Here is a 14,244-nt window from a genome sequence, read left to right as displayed (position 1 = left end):
CATTTTCAACAGACTAATCCCAGCTATGTCCAGGGATTTCCGGATATATAATAGACCTATTTAAATATATTTAGAATACAGGGCAGCTGAAATCCTCCAGCAGGTTTTCAACCCCTGCTTTAAAGAGTGATGGCCATGGCAGAAAAATCAGTCCATGTAACACATGCATTACATACACTCAATATTATACTGGCCCTTGCCTCCCAAATATGAAGTAGAAAAAATGGATATAGTAAAGTGATGACCAAACCAAAGTGGCATAACTTCAGAAATTGATGAAAAATTCTAATTTGAACCCAGATTGGTGCAGTTTGGTATCTTGTCTGTTTTGTGGTCTTCATGAAGCAAAATAATTGCACTATAGTTCTTCAAGTGACAGGGAGTGTAAAGTGAGCTAAGAGTTGGAAGGGACCCTGGGGATCATCTGGTCCAGCCCCTGCAATGCAGGAATATGCAGCTGTCCCTTATGGGAATTCACATGCAACCTTGGTGTTCTCAGCACCACACTTGTGTCCAGTACCTTGGAATACAGATGTAGCTGACTTGGTCCACTCACCTAAGAGAGGGTATTTTTTAATAATTTTTTTCTTGAAGACTGTTAGGAAACTTTTGAAAGTAGCATCCAGTAACACAACATACATAACTTCGCTTCTTTAATACATAGGTATTGCACCATGTTACAAGAGATTATATAAAATGCAGCAATTACGTAAACAACTAGATACTTTTTCCTCAGAGTGCATATGATTGTAAAAATGCAATGCACTGCATAAAAGGAAACTGCTGCCATAAGAGTTCTAAATATTGGCACAGAAACAAAAACAGCTATAATAAGTGCTTTGGGCAAAGTGCAAAGGCAACCCTATAATGGACTATGGACTTCTTAGCTAGTCTTGAGTAAAAGCTGGCTGGTTCCTAATTCCAGTGAAGTTTGGATATTTTTGCATCATGTTTTTAAAAGGATGGGAAAATTCTGTGGCCACACTATAACGTTTTCATATGTAGGCAGCAAGCAAGGCATAGTTGTTTACATTTCTTTCAACGGGTTTGAGACAGCAGCAGGATCTTACTGAATAGGAGAGGTCTATTATGAGCTCCACTCACAGTGCCAGATATTCAGCCTATGAACAGGCATGTGACTTAAGGAATGATATACTGTAAATGAAAATATGGTTTAGAGAACACTGGTGTGGCTTCTGACTGAAAGAGCTGACTTTGGGAGAAATGCACACACACCATTATTGTTTGTCGACCTCTCCCTCTTGTTTCTGTAGACTATTATCACAATGGATTTCTAATCACATTCCCTGCCCCTCCTCTAGAGTCCAATGCCATTTATAGATAGACAAAACAATATGTAGACAGAACAATATGTAAAATAATAACTTCAGCAGTGTTATTAAAACAAAAGTGTATTTCAGAGGATCAGAGTTGAATTCCAAAGATTCACTAGAGGCTCCAGGTAAAGTACACCTTTAATCTTTGGCTTGCTATTGATTGTACATTTCAGTTCTACAAGGTACCATTTCTCATATACGCTTACATAGATAGACCACTCCAACCACACACACAGTGGCGTAGCGTGGGGGGTGCAGGGGGGGCCAGCCGCACCGGGCAACAACATCTGGGGGTTAGGGGTAGGGGTAGGGTTAGGGGGCGCAAATCCACGGGTTAGGGGGCGCAAATTACTTGCCTTGCCCCGGGTGCTGACAACCCACGCTACGCCACTGCACACAACACAACCACTTGCCATATCTAGTTACCTTCACGAGTCCAAACCTTTTGTTGAAAGTATTCCAGCTGGCCTAGGTATCAGTTCATAAATTTTCTGCTTCCACTTTCTAACTTATAGTTTGACTGACAACAAAGGGGTGGTGAAAGTAAATGGAAAGATGCTAAAACCCTATGAAGTAATCTTGGGTAGTAGGCATCTATAGGACCTTCAGGATTTTTGACAAATAATTGGTACCTTTCATAATCACTGGAGAATTAGTACGTGGCCTCCAGTATACTGGACTACAACTCCCATCATTGTATTTTAATTTTGTTTTTAAGTTGTAATCATTCAGCTTGTTTTTATTATTGCTTGTAAGCCGCCCTGAGCTGGGGAGGGCGGGGTATAAATAAATATTATTATTATTATTATTATCATCATCATCATCTGTGATGGTTTCATCTGCTAAATTTCAACTTGGAATGCAACTTAAAAGGCATGTCTGCATTTCCTCCCTAACACTCATTGGTGGGACAAACAGGATTGCTGAGGAATTATTTTAATTATTTCCTCCATTCCATTTCATGCTAGCATACAAGGAAAGGTAACAACTTGTAATTAATAGATCATGTACTGATGTTGTTTAATAGCAAATGTCTCTTTAAAAGATCCCAATTAGTATGGATAATCTCAACTAGATTGCCCAGTTAAATTATCCTTTGATAATTAACCAAATGAATTGCAATGTTCATGCTAATAATTAACAGTACTAATCTGGTGTGTGAGATCACACACGCTTTCAGTATTCTCATTTTGGCTGTAGACTTGCCAAAGATGAAGCCCGAGCACCAGGTTTCCTTCTCATTTTAGTTGATGTAGATTAAGTAGGCATTGATTTTATTTTCATTTTAGTATCACAGGCCAAACTGATGTGCGATGATTGGATCCACTGTAGGGAAGATGCACAATGGATCAGGGTATCACCATGTGGGATGGAGGTGGTTATTTCTTTGGAAAACATTCTTCCCACCCCTTGCTGCTAAGTGATGCAAATTTTCTGTGTAGAAAAATAAGATCCCAGACCAGTGTATCAAAAACAGAGCAGCCTGGAGAACATGGGAACTGGCTGTTCTCACTTTACATTAGTCCCTGAGGCCCCAATTTTAAAAAGAAATGGTTAACATCTGAATGCCTACTTTTGAAACACAGGCAGCATGACAAGCAAACAGTAAAGAAAAACAATGGGATCTCTCTAGTTAGCTTGCTACTATTTGGACAGAACTGCTAACCCAGACCTTTTCTGTCTAGTCTCTCTGTTCCAACATACACTGGGCTGGTTTGCATATAATACTAAGTCAAACCATGGCCAAGCATGAATGAGTGAGTGAGGGGGTCACAGTCACCCTTCATTCTAGCAATGCTGCAAATGGATATGACAACAAGACTCATTACACTTGACCACTGGCTATAATGGCTGGTGAGAGTTGTAATCCAAGAACATTTGGAGGGTCACATGTTCCCCATCCCTGGTTTAAAGACCAACAGATTTGTTGTGGCATACATTTTGATGAAACCAAGCCTGCTTTGCCACTTCATGCATCTGATTAAGTGGACTCTAACCCACCAAAGGATATGCTAAAATAAATCTGTTCGCTACCAAGGTGCTAATTACAAGGCATTTTTCTTGCCAGCTTTTTTTTTTGCTGCATCAGACAAGCAGAGCAATCTTGTACATGTTTACTAGTCTTAGGCCCACTGTGTTTTATGACACTTCCTAGTAAGTCTCACAAGCTGGAGGAAGGTAGTGGTGCAGTCGGACAATTTTAGACTCCGGACTTACTGGTTTGATCGCTCTCCCATTTATTACTTCACCTCTTCGCAAATGCTACAGCATTTGGGGGACCCTCCTACTTATCCTGCTGAGGAGGGGCCCCTAGCCTTGTCCAGAAGATGGTCTAACTTTACTTTTCCCCAAAACCACTTCCATAGCTGTCAACGTTTTCCTTTTTTTTTAAGGGAAATTCCCTTATTCCGAATAGGATTCCTCGCAAGAAAAGGGAAAAATTGACAGCTATGCTTAACACCCCAATCTCAGGTACGTTTATTTGGGACTCAGCTCCGTGGGGCTCTTTCTCAAGAAAACAAACGCAAGGAGACCACCCTCTTCTGAGCCTCGCCCTTCAAATCCCCGACCCCCAGCCTGGCAAACACAGCCGCCTTCCCTCTGCGCACCACATACGTACCCTTTAACCTCCAGTGTGTACACGCGCCCGCGCGTCACCATAACACGCCTGAGGCAACCGCAATGCGCGAGACCTTCAAACTTGGCTTCCTGGGAAAGCCAGGAGCTCTCCCAAAACAAGCATATCTGGGTCGAAAGCTACAGCAGCGGAGCTTGCGAAGAGGGCGCCCCCCAGATGCGCGCTCCGGGCGCCCCCGCCATTGGATGCCGCCTCGGAACGCCCTCGAGCTTTCTGGGAAATACTCCCCAGCGGCGGGTTGCTGGAGCCGGTTGGCGAAGCCCGCCCACCCCCCGTCCCAGCTTGGTGCGCGCCCGTCCCCCGAAGGCTTTCGGAGCCCTCCGACTCCACCTTCCGAGGGGGCGTGGAGCGTGTCGCCACCGCCTCTGAGCAGCAGCCATTAGCCGCTCGTTGGCGTCGTGGGATTGTGACCGAGCGGGGCTCCTCCCCGCTGCTGGCGCGCACCCGATATAACGCTTCCCTCCCGGCCGTCGGCGCTCAGGTGGAGTTTGCTGCGACTAGAGAGAAGGCGGAAGAAGCGAGTGGCAGCGCGGAAACCACCGGGAGAAAGCCCTTCCTGCACGCCAGGCGCTGAGAAGGAGCCAGGCAGGGCGAGCCACAGAAGCTGCCCGGCAGTGCCCAGCCCCCGCGCCGGGAGAGCTCGCTCCGTGTCCCTCTTCCTCCGTGGTTGCCCCCCTGCCTCGCCCCGCATCCGTGAGGGCGTGCGAGGAAGAGGAGGTGGTTGTGAGGCGATGTACCCGCTGGGCTCCACCTGGAATATCTCCTTCGCGGGCTGCGGGTTCTTGGGGGTGTACCACATCGGGGTCGCCAGCTGCCTCCAAGAGCACGCGCCTTTCTTGGTGGCGAATGCCAAGAACATTTATGGCGCTTCGGCCGGAGCCCTGACGGCTACAGCCCTGGTCACTGGAGCCTGCCTAGGTAAGGAGCCTGCCTGGGTCATCCGGTGCCTTTGCGTTCCCCTTCTGCGCGGTGGGGGGAAAGCAAAAACAGACTACTGGGAGAGGGGCGCCTTCCTGTCAGTCCTGCCGCTTTCCCTTTCCTTCTGAAGGAAGAATCCAGATGACAACACGCGCCCCCCCCACCGAAACTAATGGGTGGGTGTGCTTTTTTCAGCGGTGACACACGCAGAGACGGGGCGGGGGGGGGGACACACACATACCGCTTATTTGACCCGCAGAACGGATGACTCTCACCTTTTCTGGTTCACGTGAACCTGCCTCATGCTGAGTCAGACCTTAGTACTGCATGGAAAACATACGCTCTTTTGTTGAACCATGCCCTTTTCTCTTCCTTGTTATTGATATGTCACTTGGGTGTGGGTAGGTAGAGGCTTGGATTCTGTTTAAAAGGTTTGCATACTTCTGCCCTTCTGTGGAGATCTCAGGGTTGTTTACAAAAACAATATAAAACTGAGATAATGTGTTTTAGGTGTTGACTGTTTTTATTTTAAAATGTAATAAAATAAAAAACTGCAAAAAAATTAATTGTCTTTACCTCGTACCTAAAAGACAACAATGTTGGCACCGGCAAGGCCTCTGGGGAGGGAATTCCACAAAGGAGACACTACCTCTGAGAAGGGTATTGCTCCCTGGTTTTCACCTGCCTTACTTTACTTGGATGGTGTGGGGCCCTGGAAAGATGATCTCAAGGCACAGAGAAGTTGATATAGGAGCAGGTGTTTCTTCAGGTACCTGAGCCCTAATTTATGTAGCGCTTCAAAATGGACTGGAAGCCATGGAAGTTATTTCAATGCTGGGAAGTTAAGTTTCTACCAAGCAGACCAAGGCAATAGCTGAGTACCTGTTTTTGAACTAACCAAAGGTTCTGAATTGTCTTCAAAGCAGCATGTACAATGCAACACAGTACTGTATTCAACCCCAGTGTGTGTGTGTGTGTGTGTGTGTGTGTGTGTATACAGGGTGAGTCCTTTAAAAGAGGCCCCATGGATACGGAGTACACATGTTCCACGGAGCCTCTTTTAAAAGACTCACCCTGTTATGGATCTGTGGGTGCAAGACACCCTACCTTCTTGGAACCAATTGTTGTTGGCATCTGTCTGTCTTGAAAGACAATGGAGTGTGCATTTGGGGGTGAAGTCAGACGGGCTACCTTCTCAGGCAGATGAGTCCCACCTGCCCCACAATTCCCTCTACAGCAGGGGTCAGCAACCTATGGCCCATGGGCCGGAAGCAGCCCGTGGAGGACGTTTGACCAGCCCGCAAGCTGCCCTCAAACCGAGCTGCCTCTTGTGGACTGTGCTAAACCGGCTCAGGGACTTGCTTCCACGGCGCCAAAAATCGCATCTGCACAGACGCAGATGCCGAATATCAGCAAAAACATATTCTCATAGTAGCATCTCAAAATCATTTTGCCCTTCCCTAAATATTCATTCATAGTCTCTGGGCTTCATGGATTCAGACCTATGCTTTCTACCATAACTTATAAGTGGTGTTCTTTTGTTAATCTTGATTTATTATTTGCTTATCTCTCCGGGAACCTGGAACACAATAAAGCTGCATGTCCTCTAAATTAGATCATCTGTTTGTTTTCAAGCCCTCTGTATGCACACTATCTGAAAGGGAGTGTGGTGTGCATTAGGGGGCACTAACTGTCCTTTAAAAGGATAATTAGTATTTGTTTTTACCTTCAAAATTGTCTCTCGTGGAATTCTCATAAAGGTTTCTTATAAATTGGTTTTTTAAAAAAGGTTTATAAGGCTGCAATGCTGTACTGTGACTTAATTCTGAGTAAATATACTTAAAATTGGGCAGCAAGAATACTCCTTGAAACATGAGCTTAGTCTGTGCTGGACTGAGGGAAACAAGATGTGAGTTGCCACCTGCCAGATCTGGACTAGGTGACTCCAAGGTCCATTCCAACCCTAAAATTATGTGATTATTTCCTTCTTGGTTGCAGGGATTTTGTGCCCTTAAGACCCCAACAGATAGAAATCCAGCAGATAAAACAGAGCCTTTGTTTATTGGGAAAACCTTTCATTGCTAATTTTTTATTTGACCTGCAGCAACTGAAGGCCCAAAGGCTATGCCAGCGAAACAAGGCAGGGGGTGGGTCAGTTCATTTGCTGGCTCTGCATGCAGCCCTGAGTAGTGAATGCACCAGTACTGTACTTTTCTTGGGGCTTATTCCTCTGGTATGACAGGATATTCTCATTATTCTGCATGCTTTGTCGCAGAGCACTTGCTTTGCAAATAGAAATTTCCTGATTCAGTCTCTGCTCTGGCACTGCCTGTTAAACAGGGGACTTGACTAGCTGGTGATAAGGAAATACCCTTTCTTACCTTAGACTTCAAAGAACTACTGTACTGCTTATCGTAGTAGCCAGTGCTGAACTAGTTAGACTAGTGGTCTTGCTTGTTATATAAGGTAGCTTTCTGTATTCCCAAACTGAGACCTGGTGCTAAGCAAGCACAGGGCTGAGCTTTCGCCAGTGGCATCGCGGGGTGTGTGTGTGGGGTGCTCGCACCGCCGCAGCCACATGTGGAGGATCCTCCGTTCACAGCTGCAGCCGCAAGCGGAGGATCCCGCCACCGTCCATATGTCGTTCGAGTGGTGCTGGTCGCAAACCGCTATGTACAACGCATGCGCAGTGTCACACGCATGCACTCTACATAGCGACACCGCACATGCGCCATATGTAGCGACACCACGCATGCATCATGTGTAGCGGCGCAACGCATGCGCAGCCGGCGGTTTGCCCCGCCACAGGTTAGCCTTCGTTTGCCCCTGGCTTTCGCCAAGACTAATTCCTAACTATAGAATAGCTAGGAAGTTCCCTGGTTTCAGCTTTCCCCATTGCATAGTTACAGAACATTTCTTCTGATTACTTTCTTTTAGGCCATTCCTGCTAGTGGGTAGGGGTCTATTTGGGAAGAAGTAGGAAAGCATAATACGGGTTCAGTGCAAGTGGCAATGAAATGACATAACCTTTCATACATCATGTGAATGTTTACCATGAGTGTGCACTTGCCAATGAGCAGCAGCCAATCCCAGCTCTTGAATGAGTCTTTCCTACATGTTTCACACATACAGTACTGTACATGCAAATTTGCTGCTCATAGCCATCTATTCCTTTTGCTGTCCATTCACCAATATAAATACCTTTAAGCTTTAAAACATGGGTGGCTTATGGCCACATTAATTGTGTCACTTTATCATCAGTAAGAACAGTGTTCAAGTGGCCACTTATTTTAATCTTGCTCGTAATCTTACTGGTAAGCAAAATTAGGCAAACCATTCTGTCATGGAGATTGCACCTTGTGCTGTAATTGCTGGTGATAATGAACATACTTTTGAACTTTGTTTTGTGATTAGTCATTTGAAAGATTCCCTTTCAATTCCATTGGTAATTTAATCAGCTTTGGTGAACAAGAACAGTGTAGAGAAAGTTTTCAACCATTTTTTAGAATGCTTAAAAAAAAGATGTGTTTGCTGCCATGGGCTCCTTCAGGAAGAAGGGCAGGATGTAAATTGTATTCTTACAGCTTTTGCCATTCTGGGGCCCTCCAGATGTTCTGAACTAGAATTTCCATCACTGCAGAGCACAGAGTTGTCCAAAATGCCTGGAGAGCACCTGGATGGTGCAGGCTGTTTTACACACAAGTGCACACTGGTAATCTAATCTTCATTTACTCATTGCCCACCTACACTAGGAGCCATATATGTACATTCATCCCATGGATTCTGGATCAAACACTTCTTTAAAAAGCAAATGGCAGCTGAAACAGCCCAGTGAGATATAAAGTGTAGATATGAACTTTGTAGAGGTAGAAGCGACAGGAACCCAGGCTTGTTTTGTTAATTAAAAATACCTTTACAAAGTGAGTGATACTAATGAGCATCTAGAAACTTCCAGGTGTAAACTTATTAAGATGCACCCCATGGAGTAACCAGACTTACTGGTTATGGGATATATAATCTTGAAATGCATTTAAAGTGACGTTACATGCCCCTGAGCTCCAGTTGAACTGGAGTCACTCCCAATGAGAAAACTCAATATGTATGCATATTGTATATGCATACAGTATCTGTTTTAATTGTGGCTCAGGAAAGGAAATCCATAATTAAGATTGCACAAATTTCTGTTAAAACAGACACAAACAAATTTAAAGCCTCTGCTGTTCACTTTGTATTGCTATGTTATTTATTTAGTAAGGTGTACTATATCCCTGAATACAAAGTGGATGGGAGATAAAGCCCTGGATGTTGCTTTCAAAATCCACAAGTTCATAATTATGGTAGGTTCCTGCCAGCTCCTTCCCAAAAATCTATCTTGCAGATTCCATACTGGTTACATTATATGGACACTTTCATTGTCACTCTTTTATGGAGGAAGATCAAACTTGCATTTGCCCTTAGAAAGCTGTTTTTCTGACTTCTGGGTTGGCGCCTCCGGCAATGGCAGAGCTCCTCCGATCGGGAGGAACTTGCTCCGTGAAAAGTAGGGTCTGAACCGCCACGGCGAAGGCAGAGACCCATTGAAATCACAGGTGGAAGAAGCCTATGAACTTGGGATTCGGCTGGCACCTTTCGCGCCTCCCCTACTCGCGGGGAAACCCTGTTTTGGGGATCCGGAGCGACGTGGGGTGAGCGGCGCGGTGCTTTGAATCGACTGCTTCTTTCACGGGGTGAAGCCGCATTGCTATTGTCGGAGAGCGCTGACTTTTTCCTGTGGACAATTGGACTTTAAACAAAAACCCGTGAGTAGAACGGAAAATTGGATCTTTAAATACCTTAATTTGGCACCGAACGGGGAAGGTTCAAAACAGGAAGTCTGCCTTCCCTTCTTGTAAATAGACTGAAGCAAAGAGGTTGCAAGCTAAGGTCTTGGAAAGCCTCATGTAAAGGATTAAATTTCCATCGATTGAAACTATTAAACCCCCCTTGGAAGCAGGGGAAGAGGGGGGAAATTGTGGATCGTGCATCCTGCAGGAGAGAGTGATAAAAATTAAATTACCACTGCTCTGAAACCCTGGGAATGGGCTGCCAGCAGATTGACGTTTTGGAAGAGTTCATTGACAGCGAAAAACAGTCAGTTAATAAGAGAAATATATTGTTTCCATTGTCCGCTTCTGCGTTTTAAAAGGAAGAAAAAGTAACTGAAAATTGAAACTATCTTTACTTTTGGAATTGTGTTGGAAAGGATTGATACAAGTGGAGACTGTTCCCCCCTAGAGGGAGTCTTTGAAACTGTTAGAAGAGTCGAGCTGAGGAATCCAGCTGTACAATAAGAATTGTGAGAACCAGAGATTGACCTTGGACATTCAAGAATGTCAGCAGGAGAGGCATTACTGTCTGCATTTTGTAAGATAAGCCATCTGTTGGAACAGCTTCATAAAAAGATAGATGCTATGACTACTAAAACTGACATTTTGGGACTAAAAGTGAGTACCAACACAGAAATAACTCAGGATCTGGCACAGGAATCTATTTTAACAGGGCAAATTGTTGAAAAGGAGAAGAAGAAAGTTGTTGTCGAACCTAAAGCAATACTAGGGGGAGCCTTAACCTCACAGAAGCAAATTGAGGGTTACAAGTTGAGGCCCTTTATGATTAAACTAGAAAAAGTCAGATTTTGAAGATCGGAGCCTGGCCTGGACTGGAAAAGGAAAGTTGGAGAGATCCCCTTATGCAGGGATCAATTGACATTTGGGATATGGACTTGGGTCAGGAGGAGATTGGAGCTTTGGGGGCCTTTGGATTTGGAGGAACCTTGAAACAAGATTTGAAATACTTTATGGATCCTAGTTTTAACTATGGAAATTTGGCTGACCTGTCGAGAAGGAATAAAAGTACTGTTGGGTCGGAGCTTCCCCGAGATCTGCTCTCTAGAATTAAAGAATATGAAGAAGACTGGCAGAAGGGACGTGGAGAAGAGTTAAGAGCCTCGGACATAAGATCTCCAGGTTGATGGACTGTATGGGGTTGATGGAAGGGACTGGCAGAGGCCGAGACCAGGAAGAGGAGACGGTGGAAGAAGTTTGGAAAATTTAAAGTCTATATAGGGAAATTTCGTAAAATTTAATGAGGGATAGAAAAATCTTGGAATGAAATTTTATGGCCTTAGTGGAAATGTTTTAAGAGGTTAAGTGTAAATAGGTATATTAGTTTTAATGGGAAATAAGATTAAAAATATTTTAAGACAAAGGAATTGCTGAGATAACTTATAGAAGTGGAATACAAAAAGGGAGGTGAGAGGAGGTCAATGAAACAAGGGAATGAAAGATAGATTATGGTAAAGGTATGATGTGTGTTTTTAAATTGTTTTTGTTTAGTTTAGTTTAGTTTATTGTGTTTCGGTGTTAAGGTTGTGTTTTGTATTGTCTATATTGTATTGTTCCTTTTGTTCCTTTTTTCTTTTTCTTCTTTTTTGTAAGTTTTAAAAGTAATAAATATCATTTTTTTAAAAAAAAATAGAAAGCTGTTTTTCTTTTTAGGGAGGTGAATGGTCTATTGATGTTTGCTTTTAATTTCTTTTTGTTTTTAACTTGTTATGATGTTACTGTTTGGCTTTGTTTTTATATTGCTGTAAACCACTGATATCTTTTTATGATACAGTGGTATGTAAATATTTTTATAAATAAATGAAATGTTCTGTCATGCCCATGGTGAATAGTAATCTAGTAAAATTTGCATGCATATACCTTTACAACTACGGCACCATTTCTGGAGCCTTTTTTGTTTTGGGGTCAGGGGATTGGTCAAGCCCATGGAGGGTTAGTCACATTTTGATCCGACCCACTGGATGAAAGCCCTGTGGGGTAGCATGTTAGGTTTGAGGAAAGGAAAGGAAAGAGAAGAGAGGAAGTGGACAGAGTGGCTGGTGGAGTTTGTGGGAAGAAAGATAATGACTGTGAAGGCGGAAGGGGAAAGGAATAGTTAGACTGAGGGGGGGAACAGTCGAAGATTACATATAGAGATGACCTATCAATAGGAAATGATGTTGGTAATTGCCAGCTGATTATGCCAAACTGCCTCCATGCACGCCACAATTCCGTGTCTGGCTGTGCCCTTGCACCATTGTTTTGTGGTTCATGGGCTTAAGTAATCTTCCATCCTTTCCCGTGGGCCCAGGGGATAGAGAGTTAGAGAATCTCTGAAGCAAAGGATATTAAAAAAGATAAAGGACCCCTGACAGTTAAGTCCAGTCATGAACCACTCTGGGGTTGCGGCGCTCATCTCGCTTTACTGGCTGAGGGAGCCGATGTTTGTCCGCAGACAGTTTTTCTGGGTCATGTGGCCAACATGACAAAATCGCTTCTGGTGAAACCAGAGCAGCGCACGGAAACACCATTTACCTTCCTGCCGGAGCTGTACCTAATTATCTACTTGCACTTTGACGTGTTTTCAAACTGCTAGGTTGACAGGAGCTGGGACCGAGCAATGGGAGCTCACCCCGTCACGGGGATTCGAACCGCTAACCTTCCAATCAGCAAGCCCAAGAGGCTCAGTGGTTTAGACCACAGCGCCACCCGTGTCCCTAAAAGATATTAAAAAAGGTAAAGGTAAAGGACCCCTGACAGTTAAGTCCAGTTGCAAAAGACTCTGGGGTTGCGGCGCTCACCTCGCTTTACTGGCGATATTAGTACCGTCGTACCTCGGTTTGAAGTAGCTTCAAGTTAAGTATTTTCAGGTTGCACTCCACGGTGACCCGGAAGTAATGAAATGCGTGCGCATGCGCAGACACTCAAAATGACATCATGCACGGAAGTGGCGAAACGCGACACGCAAACACGCAGTCGCGTCTTACGTTTACTTCAGGATGCGAACGGGACTCCGGAACGGATCCCATTCGTATCCAGAGGTACCACTGTACTGAACAATTAGGATTTTTTTTTTTCCTCCTGGAAAGGGAAAAAGCAACATTTTTCCAGGGCAAACCATGTTCTTTTAGAGGTACCATTTTATAGTATTTTCTCTCCCCCACCCCAACCATGTATAAATGGCTGGTTTGCCTGGTTTGCAGTACAAGTTTCCAGCTTATTTCTTGGGTGGGTGTGTGTTTGTGTTTGGAGAATTAATGAGGCCTGATTGCCGGCTGAGAGGAGACATGCATTTTTATGAAATAAAAAACAGCGCTAGAGACAGAGTGCCAAAATGTACTATCTTCAGCCTAGAGTGCTGTACATCTGCCTCACCAGATGCCTACATCTTCTCTCAATGGAAGTGTACTTCACCCAGTTGGGATGTTGAACACGTGGCTTCAGAATCATATACCCCAAAGTAATGTGTGTGTGAGCCAACCCTCAAAATCATATACTCCTACTCTTAAAAAAAAGTAGCATCCCTAGAACTTGACTCCATAGTTTTAGGGAATGATATGTTTGTTACCAACAAGTTATTTCCAATCTGTCATGTTGAGTTACCTTTGAGAGCAAAACGTCTGTCTCACAAGATCTAGCATAGCCTCAGTCCTGGGTTCAATTTCTCCCCACCCACCCCCTTTTTGCTGTATGTGTTAGGGTCACTTTATATTAGTCCAAGTGTAGGAGCCAAAACAGTCATGGCAAAGGAGATAACTTTTATTTTAAACATTTTTTAAAAAGCAATTGCTGGTGGCTCACAGTTCGGCAGGAAATAGTAGCTCTGAGTCAAGTAGTTTAGTGTCTAACCCTTTCCTTCCACGTTATTATTAGAATTTTAACATGCAGGCACATTAACACAATGAAGTTGTTCTTAGAACCAACTGGGAAACAATATAGGCATCATTTGGGAATCTCTTTTCCCCATCCAACAAAGTTGATCTTGGTTGCAGGAGGGGAGTGTCATGGTCAATGCAGAAATAGCATGGGAAGAGGGTTAAACACCCCTTGCGCCTCTGCCAATCAAAACTGGAGCTTTAAATCTGTCGTGGCTTTTTGTCTATCACCTTATTGTTGGCTTGGAACTAGAAGACTTGTACACACCCGTGTTGACAGCTGCCAAAGTCCTCTGTGCTCTTGCTGGGAAGCTGGCAACACATTTGCAGCAGTACCAGTGATACACTGATGAGTCAGAAGAATCCCTGTTGTGATGGATCATATGTACCAGTATAGCTCAAGTATCTCCAAAGAAAATGCAAGTAACTGTGTTAGCTACTGCCAGAAAATGGTCATCAACAAGAAGTTATTTGAGGGAATCTTACTAGCCTTCTGAAGCATCACTAATCTTTGGCACAATCAGCAAAACCATTAAAGCATGCGAGGACATTCTCAGTAGTGAGGATTCATGCACACACATCCTCTACACTCTGCAGTCAAGAATTGCATATTT

At 44.1% G+C, this 14,244-nt stretch overlaps 1 protein-coding gene across 2 annotated transcripts in view; it reads left to right on the top strand.

The window, feature by feature from the left end:
* Window positions 1-4,495: 4,495 nt before the first annotated feature.
* The window catches only part of PNPLA2 (patatin like domain 2, triacylglycerol lipase), a 44,476-nt gene continuing 34,727 nt past the window's right edge, over window positions 4,496-14,244 (top strand). The window contains exon 1 of one of the 2 annotated variants that reach the window (XM_079988193.1): window positions 4,496-4,893. In XM_079988193.1, coding sequence (XP_079844319.1) covers window positions 4,707-4,893 — 187 coding nt within the window. In that variant the 5' untranslated portion in view covers window positions 4,496-4,706. The remainder of the gene's footprint in view (window positions 4,894-14,244) is intronic. The other variant, XM_079988192.1, reaches the window with a different exon arrangement.

Source organism: Podarcis cretensis, assembly GCF_951804945.1.
Source record: "Podarcis cretensis genome assembly, chromosome: 1".
Classification (NCBI taxonomy): Eukaryota; Metazoa; Chordata; class Lepidosauria; order Squamata; family Lacertidae; genus Podarcis; species Podarcis cretensis.
This window is presented reverse-complemented; position numbering and strand designations above follow the sequence as displayed.